Genomic DNA, 18,631 nt, shown 5'->3' with positions numbered 1-18,631 from the left:
ACAGCACCTGACATTTTAATTGTAGCCAGTCCAAGAAGTGAAAATTGTTTCAATTTGTGTCTCCATTTCCTCCCGCGGCTGAGCACTTTTCACGCTGAGCACTTTTCACGCATTTATCGGCCACTGGGAATAATTCTGCGAACTGCCTGTTCGTTTCTCCACCCGTTGGTTTCAACTGGCCTGTTTGCTCTTTCTGATTGAGTTCTAAAAGTCCCTTATAAACTATGGTAAAACTTATCTTAATAAACCAAAAGAACACGTATGGGTGTGTGCCCGACTCATGTCTACCGAACTTGTCTTGGTTACAGGTATTTTTAAGGATACCCTCCTGACTTACTGATTAGTTTTACGGGAAAATTCTGGTGCGCTCTGACCCCAAAAGGAAGCCTAAATAAAACCGACTTGGGGAGAAGGGAGGAACGGAGAGAAACGGCCCGGTGGGTGTGGGGTTTCGCTCTGGAATGGTGAAATGTCTGGGAACCAGACAGAGGCGGTGGCTGCACGGGGTGGACGCACCAAAGGGACCAGGTGCCACTGGATGAAGTGCTCACTTCAAAACGACGAACGTTATGTTCCGTGAGCTCCCCTTCAGCAGTTTTTTTTTTAAAGGCACCGGACGCTAACATCAGGGGAAGCTGGCATCTCTCTGTCCTATCTTTGCAACTATTTTTGTCAATCTAAGATTGTTCCAAAATAAAAAGGCTATTAAAAAAAAAAAAATACCGGGGAAGAAAAAACAAAAAAGTAGGAAAGGGAGAAGAAAAGGAGAGGAAAGGTACAAAGGGAAGAAATGAGAAGAAAGCAGAGAAAATAGCCCACTCCCCACGTTCTACAGGTAGGAAATTCAAGCCGGAGCCAGGCGCTGGCCCAGGGTCACACAGTAAGGTGGTGGCGAGACAGAAGCCCCCGGGCAGGTAACCAGCTCCCCGGATGCCGATGTTCAGAGTGGACCCAGCACCGAGCACTGGGACGGGCAGACCCCATGGCCCACGGGGCAGGGATGCGACCACACAGCGCCGGGGAGCGGGTAGCACAGCCGACTGAGGCTGCGGGTCCATGCTCGGCTCTACCTTGCGCATCCCGGCCGCCGGGGTCGCTTCTCTTGTCCGTCTCCCGCGTCTCCAGCTTGGACTTGAGGCGCTCGATCTCCCGGCGCAGGTCGGAGATGACGTCCGTGTACTGCGCGATGCGGAGGGACACGTTCAGCAGGTTGCGCTTGACCTGGGGGGCAGGGGGCAAGGCCACGGTCAGGGCAGGCTGACCCCCCGAACCCCCATGAAGGAAACGTTTTAACAGCGATGCATTTCCACCAGAAACGTGCAAACACATTTTTTGTCATGAAAATTCCAATCCATGCTATTCAGCCCTAAAAAGGAAAGAAACTCTGACACCTGCTCCAACCTGGGTGACCTGTGAGGATGTGATGCTCAGTGAAATAAGCCGGTCACAGAAAGGACAAACCCCGTGTGATTCCACTTCTAAGAGGGACCCGGAGGAGTCAGGGCCACAGAGGCAGGGAGCAGACGGCGGGCGCCAGGGGCTGGGGAGGGGCCGGGAGTCAGGGTCTAACAGGGACTGAGTTTCCGTCTGGGAAGATGAAGTTCTGGAGACGGACGGTGTGACGGCTGCACAACAATGTGAATGTGCTCAACGCCCGTGAACTGGACGCTTAAAAATGGTTAAAACGCTCAATTTTATGTTACGTATATTTTGCCACAATAAAAACACTTCAGGGGCTGGCCGGTGAGCCGGTGGTTAAGTTCACACGCTCTGCATGGCGGCTGGGGTTCCCCAGTTTGGATCCTGGGCGTGGACCTACGCACCGCTCATCAAGCCGTGCTGGGGCGGCGTCCCACGGAGAGGACACAGAATGACTTACAACTAAGATACACAACTCTGCACTGTGGTTTTGGGGAGGAAAAAAAACGGAGGGGGAAGATCGGCAACAGATGTTAGCTCAGGGCCAGTCTCCTCACCAAAAAAACAAAAAAATTCTAACCACTCATCAAGAGTTTTTTTAAAAAATCCTACCACGTGTCACCACTACTATCGTTCTGACGTGTGCCCTCCCAGATCCTTCTCTGCGCGGTTCCGCGTGTGGGAGTGTATCTACAGAGATAGATATGGGGGTTCTTTGGGTCGAGGTTAGGCCCCGGGTTTTTATGTAAATCACGCGAGACTACGGCTGTTATTCCTTAATTCGCTTTTCTCATCCAGCCGTGCGTCTGAGGCCGTCCATCTGCACAGAGGGGTCATCCCGTCCTCTCCAACAGCTGCAGAGCAAGCGGCCCGTACGAGGGATGCACCAGCTTGCTAGTCCCACCCCCTTCGATGGGAACTTTGGGGCTTTCCAGTGAGGCGGCCTCCTGGAGCACGTGGGTCTGCACTTCTCTTTGGTGGCTGTGGAGGGTGACGTTCCTGGTCGAGGGGCACAGGCGCTCTGTGGCTCTAACCCTGCACGTCACACACGCTCGGTCAAGCAGGGCTCAGCACCAATGTCACCTTCTCGGGAGGGCCCTGCCTGCCCCACGCCCCCTCAGCGGAGGCCCCTCTAACCTGGGTCTTCTCGGTTAGTCCCTCCGGTAGCACATGTGGCTCTCATTTAGAGCACGTGCCGCAGTTGGAAATTATGTGTCGATCTGGGTGAATTCAGGTTTAATAGCCCCCTCCCCGCCCAGCTGAGCTCAGGGTTCGGGGGAGAGCAGAAGCCCCATGCTGTGGTTTTTCTGTCATGGCGCCCAGCTCCGAGCTGGGCGGTGGGGGAGGGTTCATCACATGTTTGTGGTGACAATAGCGATGTAATAAAATAACACCTCTTGTGTTCACCTCTAGTCACTCAGGGCATCATCGCAATGAATTCCCATACAGCCTGAAGAGAGGAATCCTCCACACTGCGTGCAGCAGTGTAGACAGACCAGCACAGCGGTTTAAGGCAGGGACTCTGGTGCCAGCTCTGCGCTAGCTGTGGCAGCTTAGAGAAGTTGCTTGACCTCTCTGTGCTGCAGCTGTCCAGTGTGTAAAGTGGGGCGGTCGTAGGACCTCCCTCCTAGGGAGAGGGCTGTAGAGAATGAAATAAATCAAACCACACGGAGAGCTCACGGCGCAGCCAGGCACCGAGATGAGTCCACGCCCCAAACCCCTCAACCTGTGAATGTGGCCTGCTTTGGAAAAGGGTCTTTGCAGATGTAATGAAGGATCTCAAGACGAGATCGTCCTGGGTTAGGGAGGCCCTAAATCCAGTGGCAGCTGTGTGTCCTCAGAAGAGAAAAGAGGAGAAAGCAGGGGAAGAGGAGAAGGCCCTGCGGGAATAGTGGGAGAGGCAGAGGGATGAAGCCAAGGAGGGCCAGGAGCCACCAGACGCTGGAAGGGACAAGGAAGGGCCCTCCCCTCGGGGAGGGTGGCGGGGAGCGAGTGAACAAAGGAGGGAGAGAGGGAGGGCGGGAGCGGGCGGCTCACCCTTGTCTTGATGTTCTTGGCTCTGTAGGCGTACAGCAGCGTGGTCCGAGACTCCTCGAAGGATGTGCTGGCTGGGCTGATGTGGGCGATCATCACTGTCCGGCTGTTCCCTCCCAGGGCATCCTGCTCGGAGGCAGGCACAGCTGGGGGTGACGGGAACCGGGACCCCCACCTGCCCAGTGGCATGGCCCCTCCCTCACGCATCCCAACTGCCTTCTGCTCTGAGGCGAGCAGAGTAGACCAAGAGGCCGAATCTACGGGGACGTTCATTTATTGCTTTGCCCGTTTGTTTATTTACACCCTGTCTTGCCGTAGACTAGAGGTGACAGCATTCAGCTCAGCAGAAAGAGGAATTTTCTCACGGTCAGACGGTCCATAACGGGACAGGCAGCCTGGGAAAGGTAGTGAGCTCCCTGTCCCTGGGAGCATGCAAGCATGGGCTGGATGGCGGGAGAGTTGGGCAGTCACGAGGATGGTTTCTACGGGGTTTTCCTGCCTTCGGGGGTCCCTGGAAGGGCCCTCAGACCCAGGTGTGAGCCTCCCCCCACAGGCAGGTCCTGGGGGACGCCGTCAGGTGTGGCAGCCTGCGGGCCGTACCTTCAGCAGGCGCGTGAGTTTGCTGTCCCGGAAGTTCACGTACTGCGTGCGGCTGCTGCCCTTCTCGCTGAGCGCGTTGATGCAGTTGCCCAGCGCGAGCAGGGAGCGGTTGATGTGCGCGCCCTCCTTCATCCTTTTGCCTTGGTTCTGGGTCTGAGCAGGGAGAGGCCAGGCTGCTGGGAGGACAGTCTTTCTCGACCCCCGACCTCCCCCATCCTGGTTCCCAGGGGCGGGGACTGAGGTCCCGGGGGTGCAGGAAGCCCAGCCCCCCCCCGGGGGATGCTCAGGCTCTGCCTGACCGAGTATACTCCTGAGACCCTGGGAGCAGTGACACAGGATTCTGTGGGGGAGTACGACGCAGCCATGAAAAGGGACGGTGTAGCACTATCTGCTGATGTTGAAAAGATGCCATTAAATGAGACAAAAAACGGGTCAGAGGGATGTCTTCAGAACAATCCCACTTTTATAATAAAAATATGAATGCGTGTGTTACCCAGGGAGACCCCCACACTGAGACTCTCTCCTCCTGCCAGTCCCAGCTCAGCATGCCTCCTGTGGGAGCACCCCGACCCTGCTCTCCCGGGCAGCACAGCAGCCCACCTGTGACCTTTCGCCATGTCACCCTGTATATTTCCTTCAAATCACTTAACACTCCTGACAATTATCTTGCTCTTTTTTTTTTTCTCTTGAGGAAGATTAGCCCTGAGCTAACATCTGATAATCCTCCTCTTTTTGCTGAGGAAGACTGGCCCTGAGCTCACATCCGTGCCCATCTTCCTCTACTTTATACGTGGGACGCCTGCCACAGCATGGCTTGATGAGCAGTGCCACTCGCCTTTCATGTGCAAACCAGCCAACCAGAGCCCACGCCCTGCCCTCCTCCACGGGGTCCTCACGCTCAGGCCGGGTACCAGATAACCGGGGACAGCGTCCATGCCCCAGAGCCCACTGGAATGATCCAAACTAGACAATGCTGAGCCCGCCTTCCCACGAAACCACAATAAAGGCTGCTGCCCACAGCTCCCCCGCCTCCTGCCTCCCGACAGACCCTGGGGCTCCCCACACGGCCCTGGCGGCATCGCGCGCCCTCCTCCTGGGACCTGTGACAAAGAAACTATCCTTTCAGCCGCAGCCGTCTCCTGATCTGCTGGCCTCACCGCACCTCCAATTTTCTATTAAAACACTGCATTTTAAGCCAGCCCGACTCCGGACCTGCCAGCCAGGCCCTGCTTGTTCCAGCAGCCCGTGCCCCGAGGGCAGGGCCAGGTGCGGGGCGGGTGAATGAATGAATGACAGAAGCGACTCAATGATCAAAGGCCAGACCCTCCACCCAGTACACCTGCGCACGGCCAAGTCACACGGCTGCCCGGGCTCAGCTCTGCGCTCGCGACACCCGCACGCCGCTGCCCACCTGACACTGCGTCGGGGGGATCCATGGGGTCATGAATGCTAAATGCCTGGGGCACAAGGGGATGTGAAAAATGTCGCTCGTTGATCATATCAGTGTTGTCTGACAGCGCCTCCCGTTCCGGGAGTTGCCGCACCCCTCCGTCCCGGCCCTCAACGGACGCTCAGGCCGCTGCAGCAAGAGAACACAGCCCTCACTCCTGGCGACAGGTGCACAAAGGACGGTGGGCCAGGGCTGGGGGCAGGCGGGCTATAGTAAACTGTGCACTCTGCCCCCAGCAGCCACACTTTGCATGCACTGTTCCCTCCACCTGACACACCCTTCCTTGCACCCCGTCAAACTCCTGCAGGCTCAGCCCTGAGGCCCCCTCCTCTAGGCTCCCACAGCCTCTGTGCAGACCCTGAATCGCCAAGCATAGGCCTCCCTGTGCGGTGATCATCCGCTCACACATCTGTCTGCCCCCGTCCCCCGAGGCTCTGAGCTCCCTGGGGCGGGCCTGGGTGCTGTTCATCTTCTGTCTCTGGTGCCCAGGAGAGCGCTGCATGCAGGACGCCCCCTGTAAATACTGGCTCAGCAGGCTTGGCCACTCAGTACTTGTTGAGAATTATTCATTCAACAAACGTTCAGGGGCCAGGCGCCATTCCAGGGGCCGGAGGCGCTACTGGACGAGGACGGCCAGGGTCCTGCTCAAGACTGACGGGCCGGCGGACACAGGCGAGTGGCTGTGATGAGGGTGGAGGGGGCAGGGGGCCTGTCAGAGGGTGGGTACCTGGGACGCCCGCTCTGAGCCCGCCAGGTCCACCAGGAAGAGCCTCCCCACGTGCACTTCCTCCGCCAGGTCTGTGCCGCGGCGCCGCTGGCGCACGGTGACCTGCAGCACGGCGTGGGAGCGCGACGACGTCCGGTTGGTGGCCGTGGGCTCCTGGGAGCGCTGCCGGTTGCCTTTGGTGAGGAGCTGCATGATCTGAAGACAGAGGCAGAGGCGGGGGTGGCCACGCGCCCCTCCAGACCCACCCGGGCAAGAGAAGGAGGTGTGGCCCTGAGCTCCTCTGGGCAACTCTTCACCAGCCCCCATGGCCGGGACGCTGATGGCAGAACCTCGTCCAGGGGAAGCAATTTCTGGTTTGCAGCATCAGTGATTAATTAACCGAGTCAACTAATCCAGCAGGGATGGCAGACCGCTGACACTCGTACCACCCCTGCCCCTTCCTCCACCCACAGCAGACATCACCAGTGGATCACCCATCTCCTCCCACAGAGCCAGGTGCAGCCCCAGAACCCTTATTTTTTTTTTTCCTTTTGGTGAGGAAGATTGGCCCTGAGCTAACGTCTGTGCCAATCTTTCTCTATTTTGTATGTGAGATGCTGCCACAGCGTGGCTTGATGCATGGTGCTAGGTCCACACCCGGGATCCAAACCTGCAACCCCCAGGCCGCCAAAGTGGAGAGTGTGAACTTAGCAACTATGCCACCGGGCCGGCCCCTGGAACCCTTGTCAATACACAAGTCCTGGCGGTCGCATGGACTCAATGGAGCTGGCGAGTGGGCTGAAACGCAGCTGTCACGCGAGCCGCTGTGGAAACCAGGCTAACAAGCCTCCGCTGAGCACCCACTGTGCGCCGGGCCCTGCTGGGACCACAGAGCACGTGTGGAGGAGACCGACAGAGCCGCTGTGAGAGCACAGGCAAGAAGGCTCCCCGAGCCCGCCCGGAGCCCGGCCGAGGGCAGAGCTGAGTGTGGCTGGTGCAGAGGGACGGGAGGGCTGTGGGGAGCGTCCAGTGGCCCTCCTTCCGGCCGCAAACTTAGGATCGGGGACGGCAAGTGGCTCTCAGGCTCGAGGCCGACTCTGGTCGTGCAGGAAGGGACGCTGAGCTGCCTCTGGATGCAGAGGGAGAGTGCGCCATCCGCTAGCGACGTCCGCCCTGCGCTCAGGCTAGGACAGCAGGGGTATGGACATAAACATCCGCCGTGCCCTCAGCTTGGCCTCAGCTTTGGGGCCGTGTGTGTGGCCCTGCTCTGAGCTGGAACCAGAAGGACCTTGTGAGCTAGGTCTGGGGTGCGTGGCCGCCGCGGCTGCGCCCCTCTCCCTCCGTGGGCCCCGCGACCCTCACCTCCTGGGCGTGGGAGGTGGAGACCTCTGTGATGCCTGCGATCTGGATGCTGCCCCTGGAGTCTTCCCTCAGCTCCAGAAACCCCGAGGCCGGGTTCAGGAGATCCCGGATCACTTCGTTATAAATCTGGGAGGAGACAGAAGAGCTGCAAAGGAAGCAGCTTTGGTGCAAAACAAGTGCAGGGACTTGCATATCCTGGGGCTCGGCGTCCCCAGGCCAGTGGGCCCCTGGGGGTAACACGCAGCAGGCGTTACACACACGAACACGCCCGCTCTGCAGACCGGGCTGCGGGGCGGGCGCAGGCTCACCTCGAGGTAGGACATGGACACGCGGCAGTCCGCGCCGTCCCGGCTCTCCTCGATGGCCTGGAAGAGGTCGGCAAGGGTCCGCAGGTAGATGCCGGGCTCCGTGTCCGTGCCCAGCATGGTGTGGGTCTTCCCTGCACCTGCGGGAGGAGCGAGACCCCCAAGGCAGGGCTCCTGAGGGGGGGCTCGACCCTACGTGGACGCTGTGCTACCAAGAGGCTGTCCATGCCAGCCGCCTCTGCCATGCAAACGGTCCTGGCCGCTGACAGGCACGTTTTCCATTTTGGAAACAAGGAAAAGAAACTGTCTGAATGGTCTGGGGGAGAAAAGTGGGGCACGGGGTGGGGGAGGATCCGAGGCAAAGACTCAGACGGTGTCAGAGGACGGGGACACGAGACACGGCTGCTCTTCTCCCCAGACTCTCTTTCAGACGTCCGTGCGGCTCTTCTAAGAAGACGGCTGCTGTCTCACACCTTTAAGGCCTGCCTCCTCACAGGGAGGCCTCGCCTTCCCCTCATCTGTCCACCCTCCCAGCAAGGACCGGCCTGCTCTCTCTTCCCTAGAGCCCGGCACATACGGGTACTCGCTAATGTTTGTTGAATGAATGAATGAAAGAAAGCAAGCAATAAACGAGCTACAACTTTGGTCTAGGTGCTTTCAGGGCCTCAGTTTCCCCATCTGCACAGTGAGGGGGTGGCGCCCGTCCAGCTCTGACCCTCTGTGGTTCTAGTTTTCGGGGCGAGAGGGAGCCTAGCTTTGCGAGTGTTGGATGAGTCCAGCTAGTCATTCCAGAGAAGAAACCTGTGGGCTCTCATGGGCAGCAGTGTAGGCGTGGACAGAAGTCCAGGCTCACTCCTACCAGCTGTGTGGCCCTGGGGAAGTCACTCTACCTCTCTGAGGCTCAGCTTTCTCAGCTGTAAAGAGGAGATCATTCCAGCTGCCTTTCAGAGCGGCTGCAAGGATGAAAGGAGCCGGGGATGCGGAGAGACCAGAGCAGCCCGGTGCACGGCAGGTGCCCCATTCCCTCCTTGGGACCCTGCCCCTGGCGGTACCTGAGGGGCCGTAGGCAAACACCGTCGCGTTGTATCCAGAAATGACGCCTTCCACTAACTGCTGGGTGGTGGCACGGTACACATCTTCCTGCGGACAGACAGAAGGACAGACGGTGAAACGGACGGCCCGGCCGGAGTCGGGGCCCCCCGCTGCTTGGAGAGGAGCGCTGTGTGGCGCCTGCAGACGTCCTGTTGCCTCTGGACATGCACAGGGAGCTACATCGGGGAGGGCGGTGTCGACAGCGTGTGGGCTCCCATCCCGGTCCCGTAGCCGCCTCGCCGGGGGAGACGAGGCCAACCGCACAAGCCCAGGTGCGAGAAGGTGTGTGACAGCTTCCGCCACAGGCCTCACACACGTCTGGTACTAAACGCTTGTGAGTCATTTCCAGGGCTGTTTCAGGAATTGGGAGAGATCAGAAAGGATGCGAAGGGCTGTGAGGCTGCAGCAGGGTTTGGAAATCTGCGAAGGGCATTACGGCTCCCCGTACGGGACAAAACTAGGACCAGGGAGTGACGTCTCGGGCCGGCACGATTTCATTTAAGGCAGCAGCGTGCAGCAAGAGGAGTGTGTGGGTAGGGAGCTCCCCGTCCACAACGGTATTCAAGAAAGGACCCCTCCAGAGCTGGTGTCTGAGGGTGTGTAGGTTTGGCTGGACTGCATAGAAAGGGCAGTCCCCATGTCCTCTGCCCTTCCTGGGCGCCCACTCTGGGCCCTGCTCCTCATTTCGTTTCACTGTCCCAACAGCCCTGGCTGGTTACGCAGCTCACAGGAGGGAGAGGCAGCCTCTGAGCCCAGGCTGGACAGACTCCAAAGCTGGTACTGCTTTCCCGCAGCTTTGGACTCACGCAGTCTGGGCCTGAGTCCTGATTCTGCAACTCTCCAGCTGTGTGACCTCAGGCAAGTTGCTGACCTCCTGAAGCCTCAGTTTCCCCGTCTGCAAAATGGGGACAATATTACCATCTACTTTATAGGGTTGCTGTGAGGCTTGTAAGACCGCGCACATCAAACACTCAAGCTCAGCCTGTGACAAGCAGCAGCTGCTCGATATGAGTTAATGACCAGGTCCCTTCTACCCCCGACGCCATTAAGATCTCGGGAGTAAAAGCCTGTCAGCTCAGACAGCAGCTGGGCCTGCCCGTGCTGAGCCAGTCCGTCCTGCCTCGTCATTACGGCCCAGTCCTGAATGGAGGGCGACGTCCCCAGTGACAAAGGGTGGCCCGCGAGTTCTGAGCAGGACCCCCCTGAGATGCTCTCCATTGTAACTCGGCTGCCAGGCTGGACAGCAACAGAAAAGAGGTACAGTAGCTTAAAGAGGCTGCAAATTCCCACCACCGCCCCACTGAGAGGCTGAGCCTTCCTCGAGTCTGGGCCAGCCTCGGTGACCTGCGTGGCCAGGAAAGCACGACAGACGTGGTGATGTGCCAGCTGGGGGCCGAGCCTCAGAGAGGTCAGCAGCCTCCCCCTGCCCTCTTGGAGCTTCGAGGCCACCATGCCGCGAGGAAGGCCAAGCCACACAGAGAAGCCACACATGGGGGCTCCAGGGGACAGCCCCAGCCAACGCCATGCTGACGGTGAGTCCTCTGGGAGCTGAGGGGGCGGGCCACTTGGACGTGGGCCCAGTGGGGCCTTCGGATGACTGCCGCCCCCCATATATGACTAAAAGCCCGAGGGTCTGCCCAGCAGGTCCTCCTGGGCCCACAGAACCATGAGGGACGCCGTGAGCAACTGGTCTCAGGCGCCCAGCTGTGGGGGGGCCGGCTGGCCTGCGAGCGAGAAGTGGGGGGCTTGGTGGCAGCGGAGGTGTGGTGCGGAGAGCACGGGGCCTCCCTCGGCTCCGCTCCCCCTGGGAAGGGAAGGTCACCTGGGCATGGGGCTGAGCAGCACAAGCCCTGCGTCCCTCCCTGGCTTTGTCCTGGGCCACAAGTCCCCCAGCCTTCATCACCCTGGGGATGTGACGCTCCCACTGCAGGAGGCCTGGGTTCCAATCTGGCTCCGCTGGGCTCAGGAGTGGGTGTCCCTCACTCGGTGTCAGTCCGCCCTGAGCCCCGGGCTGCCCTCTGCCACGTGGGGTGACAAGGCCCAGCTCCCGGGCCAGGGTCAGGTGACATGCTGGGCAGCCTTCTGTCCTCAGCAGAGGGGGTGAGGAGGAGGAAGATCAGGCCTCTGTGTGACCCCGCGGAGCCTCGGGCTCTTCATCTGGGGAACGGGTGTGCTAAGGGGCCCGCCTGGACCCCTCCCCGCTCTGTCGCTCTGTTGTCTGCAGCTCCGTGCTCAAGGTCTCAGCTGAGACACCCCCTCAGGGAGGGCCCCCCACCACCGCACGCCCCGCTGGTCCTGCGACAGCACTTAGTAGCGATCCTTTCTCCGTGTTGGCTGTCTGTCTCCCTCGCTGGGGAGGGAGCCCGTGGGCAGGGAGTGTGTCCAGCCACAGGGTGGACAGGACATCATTTTGCTGAATGAATGGGTGGACAGACGGAGGGATGAGTGAGAACATGTGTCAGGCCCAGGGACCTAGCGGCACCCCCACACCCCTGGAAGGGGCCTCCTGCTCCTTGCCCTTGGGATGACCCGAAGCGCCAACGCCCTTGCTCATCAGGGACAGCCCCGTGAGAAGTCACAGACAAGACCACCTGGCCACCAAGTGCCCCTCGGGGGGGCTCCGGGTTTGGTGAGACACCCACGGCTGGCGCAGCCCACGGGATGAAGGGGGCGGAGGGGCGGGCACCTGCGACGCGTGTTGGTCGAAAACCGTGTCGAAGATGAAGGCCTTCTCCCGGGAATGGTGTGCACGCAGCGTGTCCTCAGGGTCCTCCCCGGGGTCCATGAGCACTGCCATCTAGGAGCAGGGAGAAGGGAGGGGTCGGGAAGGGCTGCTCGTGGAAGCAGCCTCGACGACCTCCGGGGGCCTGGCCTGGGTCCGAGGAGGGCGTAGGCCTCTGTGCTCAGCCAGGAAAGGAGCTGGGGGGCTCCCGCCCAGCACCCTCTCTGCTTTCCATCCGAGGGGGCAGCGTCTCTTGGCTACGGCCCCCACAGCCACGACGGTCAGCCCCCCAGGCTCCCGGCACTCACGCACCAGCAACCGGGCAATGTTGAATCCACAGCCACCCCTGGGACAGACACCTGCACTCCTGCCAGCAGGCGGGCCCTGGGGGCTGGGGTCCCTGTAAACAGCCCTCCCGCCACGACCCCTCAGGCAGCGCTCCACAGGGACGGGCCTTTGAAGAACTAATGGACGGAGAGACAGGAAGGGGCTCTGTAAACTGTAAAGTGCTGAGCCGCAGCCTCACTGCTGCGCTCTCTCCACGCGGCCCCAAGTATGTCCACCCCCGACCTCTTTACCTCCCACTCAGGGGGCTGAGCCACACGAAGGAAAGAGAACGGAAGAGTGGGGGGTCCACAGGCACCTGGAGAAGGAAAGGACCACCTGGGCTCTCCAGCCCGCCTTCGCCTCTCCGACCGCCGGGTGGCCCTCCCGGGGCCTCTGTCTCGCATAAATATGTGATGATGAGCCACCGTGCATTAGGGCCTCCGGGACGGCAGGTTCAAAGGAGCCTTTCCCAGGGGACAGGGGGGCAGGCAGTTAGACACCAATCAGCTCTGTTTACTCTTCGAGGAGCTCCTGGCTGGTGGAGGTCTGGGGGGGGCTCAGCTGCCTGTCCAGGCCTGCAGGGCCGGACACTGGGGAGGAAGCACGGAGTTGTAGGGGGCACAGTGGAGCTGACCAAGAGCCCCCCAACCTGGCCACCCGCCTGACCCCTGCGTGGGTCCACAGCTCTGGAAACTGAGGTCCCGGGAGGCGAGGGCTGCCCGGGTTCCTGGGGAGTCAGGCAGGGCTGGGAGCAGCCCCCGGGGCCCAGCCGGGCTTCTGGCCAGGACCTGCTCCATGACATAAGCTCGCTCGCTTTTCCTTGATGCTTTTCTTCTCCTTCCAGTGACGGAGAGGATCCAAGAAAGTAGGGCGTGGGGGCAGCCCCTGCAGGGCAGTTCCTGGTGCGTGTGCACATGGGCCTGGCCTGCATTGGAAGGGCAGTCAAAAAGTCCCTGCTGGGGGGAGGAGGGGTGGGGGGAAGCCCGCAGCCCAGTTTCCAATCCTGCTTCTACCCACACCAGCTGGGAGGCGCGGGCACGTTCCCTCACCTCCTTGGGCCACAAGATGGACACACTACTCGAACCCACGGCTGTGAGCGGTAACGAGACCGCGTGCACAGCGCCGAGCCCGGCGGGTTCAAAACCTACCAGCTGCACTGAGTCTGGGACCGGAAAAAAATGTTTGTTTTCTTTTGCTGAAAATAACATTATTGAGAGAAATCAGCTAAATGTGCACACAGGTGTAGACCTGGTGACATCATGTCAGTGTTCATTTCTGATTTTGCTCGCTGTCCTGGGGTCACAGAACGTTCCTGTTTTTAAGAAATGCGCACTGAGACATGCGGGGGTGGAGGAGCACGATGCCCACACCTTACTCTGAAACGGTCCTGGGAAAGGAGCGTGTGGGCACAGGGCGGGAGGATGAAGCTAACTGGTGCAACGTTAACATCTGGGGAACCGCGCAGGGAAGAGGGGAGCTCCTTGCGGGGTTCTGGCAGCATTTTGATCAGTCCACAGTGACTTCAAAATCAAAAGTTGAAAGCAAATGCGACGACACACAGCAGGGACGAACCTTGGAGACACCGTGCTAGGTAAAGAAGCCAGGGGCGAAAGCCGAGTATCGTAGGACCCCGTTCACAGGAAACATCCAGAACGGGCGAACCCACAGAGACGGGAAGCAGGTGGGGGTGGCAGGGGCTGGCGGGCGGTGGGAGGCGGTTGGCGAGCGACGGCTCCCCAGGTGTGGCCTCTCCTTCTGGGGTGATGGAAATGTTTTGGAACTAGATAGAGGTCGCACGACACTGTGAATGTGCTGAATGCCACTGAATTCTTCACTGTAAAATGGTTGAGTTTTGTGTCATGTGAATTTCACCTCAATTTTTAAAAAGTGGGCTTTTGTATAGTGCACGGCAAGGCAGCCTTTGGGAGCCAGGCCCGGGGTGGGCTCTGGAATAACTCCGAGACATTCCTGTCCAGACGCCCAGAGGGGAGACCAGACGATGCAGGGGGTGGTGGGGATGCAGGTGGAGAGGGTCCAGGGGGACCTGTGACCGCACACCGTCACCCACATCGTTCTGAAACGCTCCTCTGCGGAGCCTACTGACCAAGTGCCAGCGTTCCCGAGACTTCAGAGGGGCGGCAGTGCCGGAAAACCTGAGGTTCCGACTTGCTGAAACGATTTTCCATTCTCATGATGCGCTTGTTTCATTTCAAACCCCTCAGCCCGAGCCCCGCCCCCCACCCCGTGGAATCCGGAGGTGTCCTGTTTCCTTAGATTCACAGGAGCCCCAAAACCAGGGCGCTGGGGAGAAGTTCTCCCTCTAAGGAGAGAGGCATCCTCACCTCGAGGAACCATGGGCAGCCCCGGATGCCCACGGAGCTGCCAGGGCCGGGGCCAGCAGGCGACACTATCTTCAGGTGTGGCCGGTGGCCTCCCAGGGGTGCGGCCGGCAAACAGCAGGAGAAAGATGAAAGGGGGGTGTTCCAACCCACACAGGGGTGCTGCTGAGGCTCCCGTTACCAGATGGGACCAGAAGTCACCCAGGGACAGCTGGGGAGCCTCCTGGGAGGAGGTCGGTCAGCCCCTGCCGGGAGCCGTCAGCCTACAAGTTAAGCCTCTGCCTTGTGACACGGTCCGGGAGAGAGATGAGGGGACGCACGGTGACCCTCAAGGGATTCTACCAGGGTGCCCCTGCAACGAGTCTCCCCGGTACTTCTGACTTTTCTGCTTTTGCTCACTCTGCTCTACACCTGGGGTTATTTCAGGGGAAGTCAGCCCGGCCCTGGGAATGAGAATGATACAATGCAATATTCTAGGGAAAGTTCTGGGGAAAAACATCTTCTAGGGAAAGAACATTCTGACCCGTCCTTTGGTCGGGTGAAGCGATGGGAGTGGAGAGGGAACAAAGAAATCTGTAGCCCCCACAGATCTCTCTGGGAGGACCGTGGTTGCCACAGCCCATTGAGTCAGGAGGCCGCTGGGGGTAGCCTCCTTGAAGGAAAGAATTACAGAAGCTTGACTCCCCCAGGGCCTACACACAATCAATTGCTCTTAGGACTACTGTCTATCTTATAATCAATTACTCTTAGGACTATTGTCTACCTTGCAAAAACCAGCTTACGTGAGCCAAAAACATGTACTGGGACTGTTTCATGAAATCATCCTTGCATACCCTGAGCCCTATATAAATCATACATACACAAAATAAAGTTAGACTTGGACACAAAACTCCTTGTCTCACCGCCTCCTCCCTCGCGGACGCCGTCCATCCCTCAGGAGACCCTGTTCATGCTGGGGCTGGACCCTGGCAAGCCCCCATGATGGGCAAAGCCCCGAGGTCTGAGGACTAGTGACATTACTTTAAGAGCCACTATAGATTCCAGCAAATTATTTGTCTTAAAAGTTATTTAAAGGGTCCTCTCTTCTTCCCCCCGATTTAACAAGGGCCCCGTCCTGTTTTACTGCTGAGTTATCTAGGAACTCAGCACCAGTTCCCCTGGCCTCCCTGCCCCTCCTGCCCCCCAGTCATTCCGTCCATTTCATCTTCCCGCAGCATCGCCCCTCCAGCTTCTCTCCCTCCGGCTGGGTCGGCACTGGGCGCCCCAACCCTGGTGGGCAGCCGGCAGCCAGGGCTCCCCAACATCCTGGCCCTCTGCCTTGGATGGGCAAACACGCTCCCAGGAACCACATTCAATTCCTCGCTAAAGCTGCCTTTCTGACGACAAATGGGAAAACCTAATTCACTTGACAAAATCTTGTTTTCCCCCAAATTTGGCATTTATTCCAGCAAGTGACTACGACGGGCACCAACGTGTCCAAACCGAGGAGCAGGAATCCTCGGCGAGGCAGCATCCTGCTGCCCGCAGTCACCTGGGCCCCTTCCCCAAACTGCAGCCCTGGACCTGGACCTGCTAAACTCGCGCTGGGCCCCGCCGTCTCCCGCTCCCACAGCTCCCGGCCCTTGAGCCCAGCCGCTCCTGCGTCGGGACCTGGAGCATCACTCCCTCCCGGAGACCACTGGGCCCCCTCCTCTGGGTGCTGCCCGGGCGTCCTATCAGAGAGGCCTTCGGGCCCACCTGTGCTCTGCTTCCTCCTCTCTGAGGCACTGCACCCCCCCGAGATGTCCGGCTGCCCCCCACCCCCACTAGAAAGTGAGCTGGGTTGGGTGGGCCCTTGTCTGCCTCACGGCCCTACCCGCGTCTGGAACAGCGTCTGGAACAGCATCTGGCCGCGGGGAGCACTGGATCTGAACATTTGCTGAAGGCATGAATGAGAGAATGAGCAAGTGGGCGAGCGAGGGATCGAAGCAGGTGAAGTGTGCACTGGGAGGGTGAGCTTTGCGACCCGGTGGACGCACCCTCTGTGCCCCTACAGCCTCACCTGGTCCCCGACTTTGTGGGCGATGGCGGTGGCTCCTTCCTCCAGTTCTGTGTCATTGAGCGGGCGGATCCGCAGCGCTACCTGTGGGCAGGATTCTTCCAGGACACCGGAGACGCCCAGCCCAAACTCTCCCCACTCCTCCCCATCCCCACATCATGAGCTCCACGCTCTCAGTGAGGCATCAAGGCCACTGAGCCCCAAGTGCTAACCTTCCAACCCATAGCGTGAACTTGTTCCCGCCTCACGTAATGCTGGAGGGGAGCACTGTGCGTAGTTACCCTCACTAATCTCAGGTGGGGAGACTGAGGCACAGAGAGGTGAAGTAACTTGCCCAAGGCCACACAGCTAAGGGGGTCTCACCCCCTCACCCGGTTACTTCTGCTTCACCCACCACCAGAAGGGACCCAAAGCTCCATGCAGGCCATGAGTGTGTTCAGAGGGAAGGCTATTCTCAAGTAGGAAGCCCCCGGGCTCTGCTGTCCATCATTCTCTGCCCCGCTCCACCACCCCCATCCTCAGGGAGTCCCACAGGAGGCCCTCTTGGATCACACTGACCCCAGGCCTCGAATCCTCGACCCCCCAGGAGCTATGGGCCCCAGCAAGCCAGCGCAAGCCTTTGGGCCCCCGCTCTCTCATCTGTAGGACGGGAAAGTTCCTTCCGGCAGAAGCCGTAGCTCTGCTTCTCCCCGAGGCGCAGGCAGGACTCAGGTCTCTGGGGCGAGTCCTCAGCCTCAGCTCACCCAACTGTCAAATGGGCTGAGGTTCCACGTGAGCCAGCAGAGGGTCTGGTCAGGCCTCACAGGGCCTGGATTGGGCCAGGGTAGAGGGTGCCCACCCCCCGCTTCTGGGGGTCCTGGTGCAGGTCGAGCTCCCCAGGGAATGAGATTCAGAGGGCAAGGGGTGAAGGGGGGTGCCTGTGGACTTGGGGTGAGGAGGTTGGGGAGCAGGGAGTTGTGAGGTCCCAGTGAGGGAAGGCTGAGGACTGCTGGGTTCGGGGGGCTGATGACAGAGACCTCAGCTGTGCCAAGCTGTGCTGGGGGCAGCGGGTCGGGAGCAGGGCAGAGGCAGCCTCGGGGCTGGGGATGCAGATGCACAACCCTGCGGCTGTCAGGGGAGGCGAGGAGGGCACTCACCATGAGCTGCTGGTCCTTGGGCTCCATCTCCCTCAGGGCCGGGCTGCCCCCAGCCGGGGAGGGGCCAGCGGCAGGGCAGGAGGGCATGTGGCAGGCCAGGGATGCACGCACTCCCTGCTCTCCTGGCTGAGATGAGGAGACCTGTCCCCGAGTCAGCCCCGCCCCACCCCGCCCGAGTGACATCAGCAGGGCCCCTGGGAGCCCAGCTGGTCCTTAACTGTCTCAGTGATGCTGGGATTGCCCACGTGGCTCAGATGGGCCCTGAGCAGCTGAGTGGCCCAGGCCCCACGGGGCACAGGCCGGCTGCATGCTGGGCACACAGACACAGACACAGGGACGGGTGCCAGACACCTGTCCAGCCTTCATGTGTATGTGCTCATCCAACACCATGGCAACCCAGGGTTCCTCCACTGCCTCACCCAATCTACAGGTGAGCCTGCCTGAGATCTACACCCGGAGGAGACGGAGGGACTGCATCTATTTTCGCAGGGTGGGGTGCCAGGAGAGGGGGCAGCCAGAGGAAAGGCCTGAGCAGTGCTGCCCTCCGCCCCCTCCCAAAGCACGCCAGGGTTGGCCTTGGAGCTTCCCCACTGAAGTAGCTAACATCTCCTGGAATCACCTCAGCTGTGAATGCCTCTTCCCAAAGATGCATCCTTAAAGGGTTTGGCCTCTCCCAAGCTGTCTGCACTGCACCCAGGGCCTGACTCGAGTTAACCGCCGGCGTATCTGCTGCTTAAACACTGCGCTCAGCTTTTCCACTGCGGGCCCCAGGGAAGTCACTGCACCGAGAACCAACCATCACAGGCTGCAGCTGCCCGGCGGTGCAGCCAACAAGTGCCAGACAGCACCGCCCCTACCGAGAGCTGGGGTCAGTGCCAACACAGCCCATTGGTCCTGTGTTTCGTACAATCAGAGATAGCATCCATGAAGTGAAACCGAGAAATCCCACCGAGTGACTGGAACTAGAGTAGAAAGACGTGCAGGGGCCCAGCGGCAGCAGCCGGGTGGGCCTGAGGGTGAATGGCTCGCTTCAGGTCACCATGGCTCTCAGGTTGGCTGGCCCAGCAGCACTGACCGACCAGCGTACGGTAGCGTGCTCAG

At 60.0% G+C, this 18,631-nt stretch overlaps 1 protein-coding gene across 1 annotated transcript in view; it reads right to left on the bottom strand.

The window, feature by feature from the left end:
- Positions 1-17,557, bottom strand: part of LOC103551757 (kinesin-like protein KIF19) — a 50,748-nt gene extending 33,191 nt beyond the window's left edge. The window contains exons 1-10 of the mRNA XM_070568928.1: positions 17,531-17,557; positions 16,398-16,478; positions 11,655-11,765; positions 8,929-9,016; positions 7,880-8,016; positions 7,572-7,697; positions 6,231-6,425; positions 4,054-4,206; positions 3,457-3,579; positions 1,035-1,221 (exon numbers count right to left, since the gene is read on the bottom strand). Of these exons, the coding sequence (XP_070425029.1) occupies positions 1,035-1,221; positions 3,457-3,579; positions 4,054-4,206; positions 6,231-6,425; positions 7,572-7,697; positions 7,880-8,016; positions 8,929-9,016; positions 11,655-11,765; positions 16,398-16,478; positions 17,531-17,557 (1,228 nt within the window). The remainder of the gene's footprint in view (positions 1-1,034; positions 1,222-3,456; positions 3,580-4,053; positions 4,207-6,230; positions 6,426-7,571; positions 7,698-7,879; positions 8,017-8,928; positions 9,017-11,654; positions 11,766-16,397; positions 16,479-17,530) is intronic.
- Positions 17,558-18,631: the final 1,074 nt, after the last annotated feature.

Source organism: Equus przewalskii, chromosome 12 (assembly GCF_037783145.1).
Source record: "Equus przewalskii isolate Varuska chromosome 12, EquPr2, whole genome shotgun sequence".
Taxonomy (NCBI): domain Eukaryota; kingdom Metazoa; phylum Chordata; class Mammalia; order Perissodactyla; family Equidae; genus Equus; species Equus przewalskii.
Note: the sequence above shows the minus strand (reverse complement) of the source record. Positions and strands in the feature narration are given on the sequence as shown.